Raw genomic sequence first — 16195 nt, 5'->3', positions numbered from 1 at the left:
ATGCCGCCATCTCTGTGATGTTGTAAACATCATACTGCTTTTCGGTTTCTCTTGTCTGATTGGATGTTGTGAGCGTGTTATTTTTTCCCTATAACCTGGTAACAACCAGTATAGCGAAGAGATGGCAACATGGTGGCAACATCAAATTATGATGCTAAAAGTAAACGTCTATTTCTAATGTCTTGAAGCAGACATTTACGTGAGTACAACACATCGAAAAAAGGAAGTGATGTTTTGCATTGCCGTCGGTTTGGCAAGTCAGCCACCTTTTGTTAAATAATTTAGAACTGCAATAAAATACCTGCACATTTTCCATACGGCTCTTTTTGTTTGCATAACACTTTGAATTTTGCACATTTTACATTTATTAACATTTTTAAAATATTTAAAGTCAAGATTTGACACAATATTTAAAATATGTGGCTGAGAAATAGCTATTAACTTTTTTTGGTGGGGCCAGTGAAATTTTTGGCAGGGCAAATAAAAATCTGAACCACTGGCCCAATCAGGCCAGTAGAAAAAATGTGTTGAACCCTGATTATGCTAATATACTAAATATCTACAAGTATTGTTATATGTGCAATGAGCTGTATTTGACAGTCCAGTTGTATTTGGTTTCCCTTGCTTTAATAGTTTAAAATGTTCATAACAATCTCAGTCAAGTTGGATCGCAGCATTTTAAATTTAACATGGATAGAGGCTGTAAGGGAATATTATAACTTTCCAATGTCACAAGAGGTTCATATTTTCAACATTGACCATTTAATGGAGTTTTTTTTTTTACAGCTGAACAATCGGTATAATGTTAAACAGTATAATTCATTAAACATATCTATTTCTATGCCTCAAAATCCCATTTTTTTTGTCAAAAATAGCGCTACATTGATTAATCAGCTGTATATTTATAGCGCTTCCTGTGTTGTTTTTCTCCTGGCTTGTAGTATCCGGTGGTGACTCTAACTCCACCCTTTTGGTACTGTTCTGTTGTGCTAGTAGGCAGCTTTTGGAATGGTTACTCAACAAGAGGTACGGTATGGTTTTTTTGGTATCTTTGACAATGGAAACAGACATAAATATGTACTGTACCATACCGTATCAAATCCTACTGCTCGGTGGAAATGGGCCATAAGGTCTATTAACCTCCATGACGATCCCAGACTCCGTCAGGTCAGCAAAGATATACTCCACCATTGAGACTGATCACATTAGGATAGTCCTGATTTGTCTTATTATATAAGACTAAATGCTGACAGGGCTTTTAATGACTCTAGCCACTATTAGTTTTAAAAATATATATTATTATTTAGTTTAGTAACACTTTATTTTTCCTAGAAGGAAATGTAGGTAATCTAATAGCATCCAGTAAATAAAATACACAAAAATACATAAGACATTGTGTGCTGCTTAGAAAGAGGAAAAATATATAAAATATTCTTATTAAAATATTTTTAATAGTCTTACCAGTCTCCAGTGTCATGAAATACAACTCCTTGGATCCAACAATAAAACAGAAACATTAGGCTTAAATATAATTATCATTAAATAATATTTACATTTATATTAATACTAGGCTTCACATTTCATGGTGAAAATAAGGTGAAATAGCGTAAAATAAGTTTCAATAATGTTTATACAAGGGTGTAAGCCAACCAAAAATGAGTTTCATCCAATATACATCAAGAAAAACAGTGTTGCTCCATTATAGAGTGTATTTGATGTCTTTATATCATTTACAGTAACCTAATGTGCACTTCTAATGTATAAGATTGTTTGTATTTGGCTTTTCAAACAGCAAGGTCTGCATTCACTGTAAATAGTCTGAGATCAATAGATTACTTGGAATCCCATCAAGTGATTATGGGCCACCTGCAAACTAAGACAATTATGTATATTTATAGTCTGGCAGCTGAGGGACTGATCAGAGCAAATGCAAACTTTAAAGAAATAACAATAATAATGATCATTTTAATTTTACCAGGGTGATTTAAAACATTTTTTTTGCCTGAATGCTCAGTACAAATTCACTTGATACACATTGCACAGTCAATGCTTGTTTTGTTTTTTGATTGACTCTGCTTTGTTTTGGTTTGGTTTCTGTTGTTGTGGTTTTGTTTGCTATTTGTTTTTCTTGGCCTTGTTTTATTTTGGATTCTGTTGATGAGGTTTTGTTTGCTTTTTGTGTTTGTTTGCTTTGCTTTGGGTTTCTGTTTTTGTGGTTTTCTTTGCTTTTTGTTTGGTTTTTCATTGCATGGTTTTGTTTAGCTTTCTGTGTTTTTTTTTTTTGCTTTTTCTTTGCTTTTCTTTGTGTTCCATTGTGATTTTTACTACCTTTTTTATTTTGCTTTTGTTTTGCTGTGGTTTTGTTCATTTTATTTATTTTTTGCTTTGCTTTTCTTTTTATTGCTTTGTCTTGCTTTGTTTTGCATCCTTTGGTTTTACATAGTTTTGCTTTGTTGTGTGTTTTGTCTATAGGGTTCAGAAATGGGCCATCACCATTTCAGAGCAAATCAATGCAATTGCATCAAAGTATTCAGGAGCTGCTCTATTTCAAAAGGTAAACATAAATGGATTTTTTTGTCCATTTTAAAAAAGGCCAGTGGAACCTTTTGCACCTTTTTATGTCAGTACAGAAAATCACAGTTCTGAAATGGTTCTTTCTGTTTGTGCAGAAACTTAAAGATGTTGAGTCCATCATCAGAATAGAGGACTTGGATGGATCTCGATTAGTGCTAGAATTTGCAGAAGAAATTGAGAGAATGCTCGGCAGCAAGATGAGGTCAGCAAAGGTCAGTATACAACACTATTTATAGTAACTGTTAATTTCAAAATACTTTTAATTAAGGAAAACATATTCATGATTATCTAGATGCTTAGTTCATGTTCATATTATTCACATTATTACTTTTTATAAGTACTTATAAGCACATATTAATGCCTTATTCTAGATACTTTCACTTGCCTTCATAAAAGAACTATTACTACAGCTACCTTAGCTACTATTAAAAATTACTGGTTTATTGAAGAAAAAAATCATATGTAACGTGTTATCATTAATTCTTGATGTGTCGTTAAATCTTGCAATACAGATAAATAATAATTCTGTATATTTGCAAGTCAATAAAAACAAACCTTTTTACATTAACAACGATTAACATTCAAAATAACCATTTATTTTCCGATACCGATATAACCACCAATGTATTGTACGTCACCATTTTTGTAATTGTAATTTTAGGGCATTTCATTGGCCATTGGTTTTTACTTTAATAACACCATTCTCTTTGTTCTCAGAGGCTCGCAGACACGGCTGAGGATGCTGACCTCTATCATGAATTTAATTCATCTTTACAGGTGATTATATATATATATTTATATATATATAATAGTGATTTGGTATAATATATATATATATATATATATATATATATATATATATATATATATATATATATATATATATATATATATATATATATATATATATACCAAAGAATATATATATATATACAAATATAGTAAGTGATTTGGTATTTAAAGGGATAGTTAACCCAAAATAATTAACTCTGCCATTTACTCATCCTTCATTTGTTGCAAAACTGTTTGAACTTCTTTCTTTAGATTTTCTGAAGAATGTTGGAAACCTGTAAACATTGACTTTATAGTATTTTTCCCTATTATGGAATACCAGTGGCTACCAGTTTCTTACATTCTTCTAAATATTTTTTGTAATGTTCAACAGAATAAAATAAATAAATAGCTCCTAAAGCTTTAGAACCCCTTGAGGAAGATTTTTAGGCGAACTGTTCCTTTAAGGATGTTTTATAATTTGTAATAAATGTAACTGATTACATTTGAATTAATTAAATTAGTTATCTTTGACAGATAATTTAACTACACATATGAATATTTTGTTATAGAATTATAAATAGCTAATTGATCATTTATAAATTATATTTTAATGTCGAACATTTTTCATAGTCATTTTTGCTGTATCTCTCAGTTTGACTACTTTAATGCACTCCTGGTGAACACTATGGATGAAGAGGGAAATTTCATTGAACTTGGAGGCGAATTTCCTTTGGAGGAAAATAACCATTTCAGCAAACTTGCAGTAAACACTTTAATGAGCGACATCCAAGTTCCAACTAATGTCTACAACAAAGGTATGACAACAATATAATAAGAATCTCTATGGGCTTTGTGTCTGATATGAACAATATTTTTAGTCCAGCTTTAACTTCTTTTATTGTCATTTGTACTAAAAATGGATTTAACAACACAAATTTAGGCTGTTTTGTAAGTCATTCAATTGTATGACAGATGCTTTGGATTAAAGTGCTTAACTATGTGTAAGGGCACTTTTATTGTGCAATAGGTGGGAACTAAAAATCAAGATAAAAATGTATTTAAAATCCATAATAAATAACCATATTATCTTTGCTGGGTGACGCAGTGGCACAGGTAGTGCTGTCGCCTCACAGCAAGAAGGTAGCTGGTTGGTTGAGCCGTTTCTGTGTGGAGTTTGCATGTTCTCCCTGCGTTCGCGTGGGTTTCCTCCAGGTCCTCCAGTTTCCCCCACAGTCCAAAGACATGCGGTACAGGTGAATTGGGAAGGCTAAATTGTCCGTAATGTATGAGTGTGAGTGAGTGTGTATGGATGTTTCTCAGAGATGTGTTGCGACTGAAAGGGCATCCGCTGCGTAAAACATGTGCTGGGTAGGTTGGCGGTTCATTCCGCTGTGGCAACCCCCATTTAATAAAGGGACTAAGCCGAAAAGAAAATGAATAAATGAATGAATTATCTATGCTCCTTTCATCAAAAAAGATGAAAAAAAGAAAATTCTGTTATTATTCACTCACGCTCGAGTGATTCCAAAACTTTGAGTTTGTTTTTTTCTGTTGATATTTCGAAGTAGTTTGGAAATCATTAGCCGTTGCCTTCCATAGTATTTGTTTCAACAGAAATAATTAACTCAAGAATGTTTTGAAGCCACTTGAGGGTGAATAAATTGGGAGATGATTTTTATTATAGTCTTGAGTGTCCTTTACCTTTAATGTAAACGGGATTAAAATAGATGTTTATATTACTTGTATCAATTCTATATTTTCATGCATAAATAGTATTAACAGCAATGTGTATATTATGGCATGTTGTGAATTTATTTATTTATTTTAAATAAAAATGCACTTTTCAATGCCAATTTTGTACAAATGCAACGTTTGAACTGCATTTACCTCTAATATTAATTTCAGTCGTGTTTATTTGCAGATCCAGATATTCTTAATGGAGTGTACATGTCAGAGGCCTTGAATGATATCTTCATCAACAACTTCCAGAAAGATCCCACACTCACCTGGCAGTATTTCTGCAGCCAAACGGGTTTCTTCAGACTTTATCCAGGTTTAATCACATCTGCTTAGTATTGCTTAGCAACTTTTGAGACTCAAATGCATTACAGTCTGTTAACCCAAAGTCCACATTCACATAAAGAAATGAAAAATAAATAATTCAGTTATTTATTGACATATAATTTTTTTTTATCAGTGAATATAAATAGAAGCTTAACCAAACCTGCTTGATATGTAAGAGGAAGCATAACTGGGTCGGAGTGACCAAATTTGCATGATGATTTGGAATTTTGTTTGTTGACCAATGTGGATTTTTGATTCACTGAATCAGTTTGTCGTATAAAGCAGTCATGTTTCTACAGACCTGGATTAAACAGCTTGATTCATATTTTTGTTTTGATCTCTTTATGAATGATTTGAAGTGATAGAGATTTGGGTGAACAGACTTTCAATAGGGGACATAAAACACTTGGATTAAAAAGATCTTGTGTTTTCTGAAGATGAACTAATTGGTTTTGGGTTGGAATGACAAGAGGGTGAGTAAATCAACTCTTTAAAGGGATAGGTTGCAGAAAAGTGTAAGTGTGCTGTTAATTTACTCACCATTACATCCTCAAGATATACAGTTCAAGTCAAAATTACTAGCCCTCCTTTGAATTATTTTCTTTTTCAAATAGTTCCCAAATGATTTTTAACAGAGCAATGAATTTTTCACAGAATTTCCTATAATATTTTGTTCTTCTGGAGAAAGTCTTGTTTGTTTTATTTCAGTTAGATCAAAAACTGTTTTTATTTTATATTTTTTTACATTTTAAAGTCAATATTATTGTCTTAATCAGTATTTTTTTTTTGATTGTCTACTGAACAAACCATCGTTATACAATGTTTTGCCTAATTATCCTAACTTGCCTAGTTAACTTAATTAACCTAGTTTAGTCTTTAAATTTCACTTTAAGCTGAATACTAGTATCTTGAAAATATAAAATCAGACAACAACCAGTGAATACTGATGCTTAGTCAGAAATGCACAACAACACTCTTCACTACTTGTTGCGCTTTGTCGGCAGCAGCAACATACCAGCCTTGCGAGGTGCAAGCCATAGAAATGAATGGGTTTTTTGTGCAGTGCTTTCCGTGTCTCGTGTGAAAACCACTTCACTCCACACAGTAATTTTACTGCGCAGCATAGCTTAATAATTTTTAACGATAACTAACAATAGTGATAACCAGTAGCTACGTTTGCATCCACCTAATTTTTTGCGCATTTTGGATATACGCATAAAAAATTATGTAGTATAAACTTTTTATTCGATAAGAAAAGATGTGCATAAACTACGATGGAAACACTTTTACTGTACAAATTTAAGTATGAAAAAGGTCATGTGATTTTGTTATAAGAGATCATGTGATGATAAAAATGTGTGTGAATGGACAAACCAGCAGGCTGAGCACATTGTAAAACATCTGAAATGTTGTTTTGGTCATTCTAAGATGCTTTAACCATTTCAGTATTAGTGTTATTATATTATTAATGATCTTCAGAATAAAGAGTGTCTGTGCTCTGCGTCTCACGCCTTCAAATGCCACCGCGCGTTCACTGCGTGTCATGATTGCGTTCTGAGGCACAAGTCATTTATTAAATGAAGAAATTCACGCAGCAAATTCCATTTTTACTACTGATATTTTGCGCCAGATAATCAGGAAGTGACGATTTTGTTCTTTTTGATTCATTGGATGGAAACGCTGCTTTATTCGCACATCTTTTATGCAATATTCCAGTTTTGCGCATAAAGTTAACTAATTTGCATTTTTGGATGAAAACATAGCAAGTGATGAAATATCAATAGAATCTGGTGGCTAAAAATTTGTGTCCACTCTTGTATTGTTTATATTATAATTTATGTAGTTGACGGTTTATAATTGCCTGTTTGTACTGTAGTTAAAGAGATTAAGCATGCGAAAGTCAGTCGTGAGAGATTAAACAAGATTAATCGATTGCTCCTAATTTTAAGGATTGCTTCCTTATATGATTGAGCAGGTCAAGAGTTCCCCAAGCTTGAATTTTCCAATGCAGCGACATGCAAAACTTGTCGCACAAGCTTGCATTTCCAGTCTGTCACAATCGCATGCATATGAATAGAAGTCTTTGGGGCGAAAAGTGAAGTATGACCACGGCTGTAAAGTAGCAATGGCTGCTTTTTCGTCATAAACTTACAACACTGGCGAAAAGAACATAGAAACCCCACCGTCATCTAGCATTTCAGAAATTTGATTGCAGACAAATGCAGAGAGGACATAAAAGCATTAGGGTTCATGATGGAATCAGCTACATGTATAGGCTATCGGTTTCACTTGACACAAAAGTAGAAATTCAGGATTTAGCACAGTCTGGAGCACAAGCGTCCTGTCGTGTAATTATGCATGATTTCCCATTATAAATATTAAAAATACAGCTATTCACTTGTTTTACATTGTTTATTGTTAACAATGTAATCGCAGAATTGCTGATATCGTGATATATCAATATCATGATAATATCATATCGTGAGTTAACCTGGGATTTTCACCCCAGAAATGATGTATGCTTGTATGCACTGTTTGTTTTCTATTAGCTTTGCTTTGTATATATGTATTTTTATCAGTTGCCTATTTTAGCTAAACAACTTGGATGGCCTGAGTAAAATAACAGCAAAATTGGATTATTGGGAGAACTATTAACTTAATTGAGCGTTTTTAAGGCAAGAAAATATAAAATTTTGCTTTTATTTGCTTCTTTCAGGAATCCGATGGACCCCTGATGCTAACGGCGTTGTGTCTTTTGACTGCAGAAACAGAAACTGGTAAGTCGTGTCAAAAAGCGTTGGACTTAAAACCCAAACAACAGTCAGTTTGATGGAGTCTTGATTCATTCATATGAGAAAGAAAGTATATGCCAGCTGATCTGGATTCAGGAAGGTCTTTTCCTGAGCCAGCGGGCAGTGCAGGATTATCTGTGTGGATGCCACCCAAATGTCTGCTTGTGGCCAGTTAGACCCTGATCCCACCCAAAGACTTTAATCTCAGTCTTAAGTGGTTAACCGCTCAATGACCAGGTTAGTAGGACTACCGGCGTACGTGTCTGTTTATACAAAACAAACTATTGAAGTTAAATCTGAATAAAAAAAAACAAGATTGTATTCACATTGACCTTGTGTTACAGTTGTTAGTTTAGACTTAAAAAGGGAAAATGTACTCATATTTTACTCACCTCCAAGTGGTTTCAGACCTGTTAAAGTTTCCTTTTTGTCTGTTGAACATAAATGAAGATTTTTAAAAGATTGTTGGAAACTGGTAGACATTGACATTAATAGTAAGAAAAAATACTATGGATGTTTCCAACATTTTTCAAATACAACAACAACAACAAAAGAAATGATTACTAGAGGGTTGTAAATGATGACAGAATGTTCAACTGAAATGAGCTAGAATTCCAGTTAAAAAGTTTAAAATGTAAATAATTATAAAAATGTCATATTTCTTTTTTTCTTGGTTATTTCTATGTGTTATTTATATTAGATCTATTTTTTTTATTTTATTTACATGTCTCAGAACTATTCATTATTTAGATATTTATTGTTAATAATTTACTTAATGTTTTTGTTTCATGTATGTATCTTGATAAATTTAGTTATTTTATTTTATTTTATTTTATTTTATTTATTTTTTTATTTTAGTCCCAGATTTATCAGGGGTCGCCACAGTGGAATGAACTAGTTTAATTCAATTTTATTTTATTTTATTTTATTTTAATTTATTTTATTTTATTTTATTTTGGCTTAGTTTAATTCAATTTTATTTTATTTATTAATTTTTATTTTTATTTTATTTTGGCTTAGTTTAATTCAATTTTATTTTATTTTATTTCACTCATATTCCTTCAGCTTAGTCTGGGGTAGCCACAGCGGAATGGACCAGTTTTATTTTATTTTATTTTCGGCTTTGTCCCTTCATTAATATGGGGTCACCACAGCGGAATGAACCGCCAACTTATCCAGCATATGTTTTACGCAACAGATGCCCTTCCAGCTGCCACCCATCTCTAGGAAACACCCAAACAGTCTCATTCACACACATAAACTACCGACAATTTTAGCTTACCCAATTCACCTGTACCACATGTCTTTGTACTTGTGGGGGAAACCGGAGCACCCGGAGAAAACCCATGCGAACGCGGGGAGAACATGCAAACTCCACACAGAAATGCCAACTGACCCAGCCGAGGCTCGAACCAGCGACCTTCTTGCTGTGAGGCGACAGCACTACTTACTGCGCCACCGCGTCGCCTTTTTATTTTATTTTATTTTAGTTTATTTTATCATAAAGTTAACATGAAATTCAAGCAAATGCATATAAAATACTTTAAAAAGTAATTATTTAGAATTATTACACAATTTGTAGATGTTTCTAGTATATTATTGTCCTCTCTGTGCTGCAGGTACATCCAGGCCGCCACATCCCCTAAAGATCTCGTGATTGTGGTGGATGTGAGCGGCAGCATGAAGGGCCTGAAAATGACCATCGCCAAACATACCATCAACACCATCCTGGACACACTCGGGGAAAACGACTTTGTAAATGTTATCGCTGTAAGAGCATGTTTAGGCTTTCCATTTTTTTACCACCAGTTTGTAACATTAAAGCATTCTAAAATATGATTTGTCCTTTTCTTTAGTACACAGATTATGTGAGCTACGTGGAGCCGTGTTTTAAAGGGACATTGGTGCAGGCAGATTTGGACAACCGCGAGGTAAGACTATTATCCACTTCACTTGAGCCTCAAACTAAAGCCAGTGACTCCAATCGGCCCGGCTGGATATCAGATCCTGCCGTTCCCTCAGATGCTCTCACTGTGCTCTGTGTTGCGGTCGTTCATTCATTTATTCATTCGTTTTTTCTTTTTTATCATTATTGGGTCCTGCTAAAACATATAAAAATATAAAAAATCAAATCACACATATTGAGTCATTTTTGTTCAATTGTGCTGGTTTTGTCACAATTTTGATTTTATATATAAACAGCAGAAAATAATATTCAATGTTACAAATGATACAGATATAATACAGAATTACTTATGTAATCATTCATTAATGTTTTTGTTCCTTAGTTAATTTATTCTTTTTTTATCATTATATGCTCCTGCTAATTTTATCTTGAATAGATTACTGGTGTTTTCCCTTTATTTTACTTTATTTTGATTATGCAGTATTTTGATTTAATTTAATTTAATTTAAACCTTTTTCACCAAACTTATATATAAAAGTATTTTATTCAATAAAAACAATTCCTTCATATGCCAGGAATTACAAAAACAGGTAGTCATTTTCCCAAATTCACTTTACTTTATATAAAATATAAATAGAAAAAATAAGATCAAAAATTCAAATCATATAAATAAAAGTCTAAAAATAAAAAATTACGTGAAGAAGTCATGTTTCTTGAGCCACTGTTGCGATAATGTGCTAGTTTTGTTGGTATAAATGATCAATGTTTATTTCTGAGAAATATATGTGTATCAATATGTATGATGGTCTACTTATTATTAAATACACATTTAATGCAATTGAGATAATCAAATAGACATTATAAATAAAAATTGTTTTTTTAATTTGAATAATAATAAACATTTTAGATGTAACTTCTGATGGGCTATTATTCATTCATTCATTTTCTTTTCGGCTTAGTCCCTTTATTAATCTGGGGTTGCCACCATGGAATAAACCGCCAACTTATCCATCGCATGTTTTACACAGCGGATGCCTATCCAGCTACAACCCAACACTGGCAAACACCCATACACTATGGCCAATTTAGCTTATTCAGTTCACCAGTACCACATGTCTTTGGACTGTGGGGGAAACCGAAGCACTCAGAGGAAACCCACGCGAATACAGGGAGAACATGCCAACTGACCCAGTCGAGGCTCGAACCAACGTCCTTCTTGCTGTGAGGCAATTGTGCTACCCACTGCTCCACCGTGCTGATGGGCTATTATAACTCATTAAAATCTAAATAAAATTATATAAAAATAAAATATCAAGCTATTCTTTAAATAAATAACAAATAGATTTTAAAATATACATAAAAATATCAAAACTAGTATAAGGAATATATAAAAGAACTCATTCATTCAATTTTATTTCGGCTTAGTCCTTTTATTAATCTGGGGTCGCCACAGCAGAATGAACCACCAACTTATTCAGCATTTTTTTACACAGCGGATGCCCTTCCAGCTATAAAAGAACTCAAAGAAATCAAATCATACTTGTTGAGCCAATTCTGTTAAATCGTGCTTTGTTTTTTTTGTTTTATTTTATTTTATATATATTAATAGCATCAAATAATACTAAATATTACAAACAATAAAAATATAATACAGAATTACTATATATAGACACACTTCCAGAAAGCAAATGCCTGCATTGCATTCTTTTCTTTTATTCATAGGCAGTAGTAAACACGGCCCGTCTTTATCTGACCTATTTTTAGTCACATGATTAGAGACGGCGGTGGGTGATTTGATCTGATGTGCAGCTCTTTTGCTTGTTTTATGTCAGAGAGCAGCAGGCAGGGACCAACTCTAATCTCTGAAAGACTTATAGAGCGATCAGACAGTCAAATCACTGTAGGTGCATGTTTCATCTTTCACATTTTCACTATACTAACATCCCTTATAGTGCCAGGAGTTCACTAAAAATGTCATTTAGATTGAACTAATAAAACGTTAAGCTGAAGACAAGACATTGCAGGGTAATAAAATGTGAAAAAATGTATTGTTTACATATGCAAATTAAGCATTACTTAAATAAACATGCACGAATTTGCATACATTTCTAGCACTAAATCAGAACATATTATTCAAAGGTTTCTTGTGGGATTTTGGGAATCTCTTTTTATCACTCCATAATTCTGAAAATACTGCCTGAAAAAAAATTAAGAATGTTTTGAAGAATAAAATGTTGTATCCCATAGTGAAATAACCTTATATAACCAGATATAAATTAAACACTTAGGTTTGGTGTATGTGAGAACTGCTGAAGTGGAGATTTCTGGCTCAGTGCAATATTAATGATAATAATAATAATAATTTAGAGAAATCTGAAGACACAAATTGATAAAATGCTAAAAGACATATCTGTGAAGTAAAGATTGTAGGTCAGTTTGACAGGTCTGGACAGACACAGACTGGCTCCTAATACAGGTTGATGGGTCAGCAGAGCTCATAATGATATAAGTCACTCAGCGTCTGTTCACTGGGCTCACACAGATCCTCTGGCCCACATTCTCACATCAGCAACTTGGGGAAACTATCCCTGGTGCATCTACCAGTACAGAAATTGTAAAAAAATACACAGACATACATAACCCAGTGATTTTATATTGGATAAGCCTTTCAGATTTTACTTTCCTTGTGTTGTAGCATGGGGATCTTGATTTATACTACCAGCCCTTGATCTGCATGTTTCCATCCACAGCACCACTGCAGCAGCAATCATTTCTGTTTGCTCGTTGAAACAACAATCGTGTGTGTGCCAGAAAAAGAGAAACACTACGAATGTTCTGCTGTTGGATAAACAAGTGAACATCCTAGCCACTGAGGACACATGTGGTTGAATTTCAGTTTTGAAAGAAATGAGCTAAAGAATACAGTGCATCCGGAAAGTATTCATAGCTCTTCACGTTCACGTTACAATGTGAAAAAAGATTTTTTTTAAATTGTTGCAAATTTATAAAAAAAAAAAGAAAAGAGAAATCACATGTACATAAGTATTCACAACCTTTGCTAAATATTCGTTGATGCACCTTTGGCAGCAATTACAGCCTCAAGTCTTTTTGAATATGATGCCACAATCTTGGCACACTTTTCTTTGGGAATTTTTGCCCATTCCTCTTTGCAGTATCTCTCAAGAAAGTACCTCAGGTTGGAGGGGAACCGACAGTGTACAGCCATTTTCAGATCTCTCCTGAGATGTTCAATAGGATTTAGGTCTGGGCTCTGGCTGGGCCACTCAAGGACATTCACCGAATTGTTGTGAAGAGACTCCATTGATATTTTGGCGGTGTACTTTGGGTCATTGTTCTGCTGGAAGATGAACCGCCATCCCAGTCTGAGGTCAAGAGCACTTGTTACGATTTTCTCAGGTCTAGGGATGTGACCGCAACAGAAAATGAATGATTGGTGGTGGGTGATGTGCAATGGCTAGAACAAAAAAAAAAAAAAAGAGAGAGATTGATAACTCATCTCCTCAAACAGAATTTCTAGAGACTTAAACAAGGTCAAATCAAGAAAAGAGAAGTTTGTACATATCAAAATATAACAAAAAAAACAGGGTATTAAATCAGAAGGGGGCAAGGCCAAAACAAACAAAAAACAAGCTAACTCCTAATATGAACTCTTGCTAATCTGAAATAAAAAGAAACAAAAAAAAAATACATAAACAAACTAACTCCCTCTACTAACATAAACAGGAGAAAACTGATTCAAAACAAAATGGCACCCACCTTCCTACTTAACCCTCAAAATAAACAAACAAACAAACAAATCAACCAGACTCACTTCTCTTTGGGTGAATTATTAGATGTTATCAACAAGATCACTGAAAGTAGAAGTCTTACTTAAATAGCTTTACCACACTGTAAATATTGAAGTCTGACAAATTTGAAAGCTCTAACAACCACAAGGTCTGTATGTGGAGAAAAGTTCTGCCAATGCACGATCTAGCCACCACCAACAATGGTTTGAAGTGTAGATCAGGTTAAATGGTCTCTCTCCTCTCATAACAGCCAATCACTAGAAAGATCCAATGAACGCTACCAGGTGGACACAATTACCTGCAGGGAGAGAGAGAGAGAGAGAGACACAGAGAGAGAAAAAACACAAGCACATTGTGCACACAAAAAGATAAGTCTCAGGATGTAACACACTCCTCAAGAGAGCAGTAGCTCATTAGCATTTAAAGCAAGGCACACAAAAATGCTCTGATTTTGCTCACAACATTTGTGGGCGAATAGATGAGTGTGTTCAAACATGAACAGTGAAATAAACTTTGTTTAGAGTTTGAGTTTGCATAAAAAAAACTTGTATAAAAATTAAATCTCCAGAAACATTTTCACTGTTTGATAAAGTTTTCATACAAATTTTGCTTTTGGTGATTTTGTTATTTGCGTTTGTTCATCATTCCTCAATTTTTTTATTTTAAGGAAGTTATTATATGCTTATTATATAATATAATAATAATTATTATATGTCATTGCTGTCTGAGAGAATATTATTGTTGTTTATATACTTTTCCTCTATTTATTAACATTTTGAAATAGCTTTTAATTGTAGATGCTTTTCATTTAAGTTTTTGTAGTTGTAATGTTTTTTTTGTATTTGTAATCTTTTTTTACTTTTTTATTAAGAAAAAAAGGACAATAGGGGAAGAAAAAAAATTAACAACAAAGAACAAATCAGTTGTCAAATGGGTTACAAAATCAATTCATAAAACATTTGAAGTACATTATCACATATTGTTTACAATTTTCGCCAATACTTGTTGCACTTTTTTTGAATCAAGACTTTAAAAAGTCAGGTTAAAAGTCAGTCTGTCCATACAGTATATTTCCTTTACAATTCCTGTCCATTGAGCCATTGTTGGATGTTCAACCTGAAACCATTTTCGAGTTATGGCTTTTTTACTACTTACCAAAAGTATTTGAATTAAGTATTTGTCAATAGTTGGAATGAGTTCTGGCATTTTCCCAGGGTATAATGGAATAAATGAGTAGTCCAATTTTTCTCCAGTTATCTTTTTTATTTAATTTGTTAATTCATACCAGACGTTTTAGGATTAACTGGATGCGCTTTTTGATAGTTTTATATCATTTTGACCTTTCTTTGTTGTGGTTAAAATTATGTTTAATAGCTAGGATTAATTAAATAATTAATATCAGAACTGGTCAAAAGACCGATACAGATTTTAAAAAGATTTATATTATTATTTTGACCTTAAAGCAACACAAAACGCAACAACAGCTATAAAGACAGAAAAGAAATGCCAAACAAAACAAAAAAAAAACATTGTTGCATCAGTTCCTCCAGTTTTATACACAGGTTAACAATGTTACACAAATATTTCTAGGCCAGTGGGCACAGGCAATATGGTGATCTTGCAAACAATGACAGGGTCACACAGGGTTATCAGGGATATCAGGACAGGGACAGGGTTATCCTTAACATTTAACAGATAATTAAAAAGGGGTTTCCAGTTGGCTTCGAAGTCAGCAATGCTATCAGTAAGATTGTGTCTAACTCTCTCTAAATGTAAAGTGCTAGAGAATTCTGAAAGCCAGAATTTAAAAAGTGGTTTTAATGCCTTTTTCCATAGACAGAGAATAATTCTGAAACAGATATTAATGGAAATTTCTAGCACTTTTTAAGAGAATCTTATTGTTGTGTTTATTTTTTACTCTATATATTAACATTTTCAATGATATTTTAATTGTAGATGGTTTTCATTGTAGTTTTAGTAATTGTATGTGCTTTTTTAATAGTTTTATTAAATTTTGACCTTTATGTTTAAATAGTTTAATTAATACCAACACTGGTCAAAAGACTGAAACAGATATTATTGTAAATTTTCCTTTTCTTTGTGACATTCGCAAAGTCTTTATCCTTTATCCGTCTTTTCCTCACTCTTTCCCCCATCCCATCTCACCTTTCAGCATTTCAAGCTGCTTGTGGACGAGCTCCATGTAAAAGGGGAAGCTAAAGTGAAAAAAGCCATGAAGGAGTCTTTCCGTATTCTTGCTGACGTTAGTACCATTT

General features: G+C 33.1%; 1 protein-coding gene across 1 annotated transcript in view; it reads left to right on the top strand.

The window, feature by feature from the left end:
• The window catches only part of cacna2d4b (calcium channel, voltage-dependent, alpha 2/delta subunit 4b), a 67012-nt gene that overhangs the window by 4662 nt on the left and 46155 nt on the right, over positions 1-16195 (top strand). Inside the window, exons 2-10 of the mRNA XM_056452319.1 lie at positions 2473-2554; positions 2670-2786; positions 3292-3351; positions 4001-4163; positions 5270-5401; positions 8129-8189; positions 9824-9974; positions 10061-10135; positions 16093-16182. Of these exons, the coding sequence (XP_056308294.1) occupies positions 2473-2554; positions 2670-2786; positions 3292-3351; positions 4001-4163; positions 5270-5401; positions 8129-8189; positions 9824-9974; positions 10061-10135; positions 16093-16182 (931 nt within the window). The remainder of the gene's footprint in view (positions 1-2472; positions 2555-2669; positions 2787-3291; positions 3352-4000; positions 4164-5269; positions 5402-8128; positions 8190-9823; positions 9975-10060; positions 10136-16092; positions 16183-16195) is intronic.

The sequence above is a fragment of the Danio aesculapii genome, chromosome 25, assembly GCF_903798145.1.
Source record: "Danio aesculapii chromosome 25, fDanAes4.1, whole genome shotgun sequence".
In the NCBI taxonomy this organism is placed as follows: Eukaryota; Metazoa; Chordata; class Actinopteri; order Cypriniformes; family Danionidae; genus Danio; species Danio aesculapii.
Note: the sequence above shows the minus strand (reverse complement) of the source record. Positions and strands in the feature narration are given on the sequence as shown.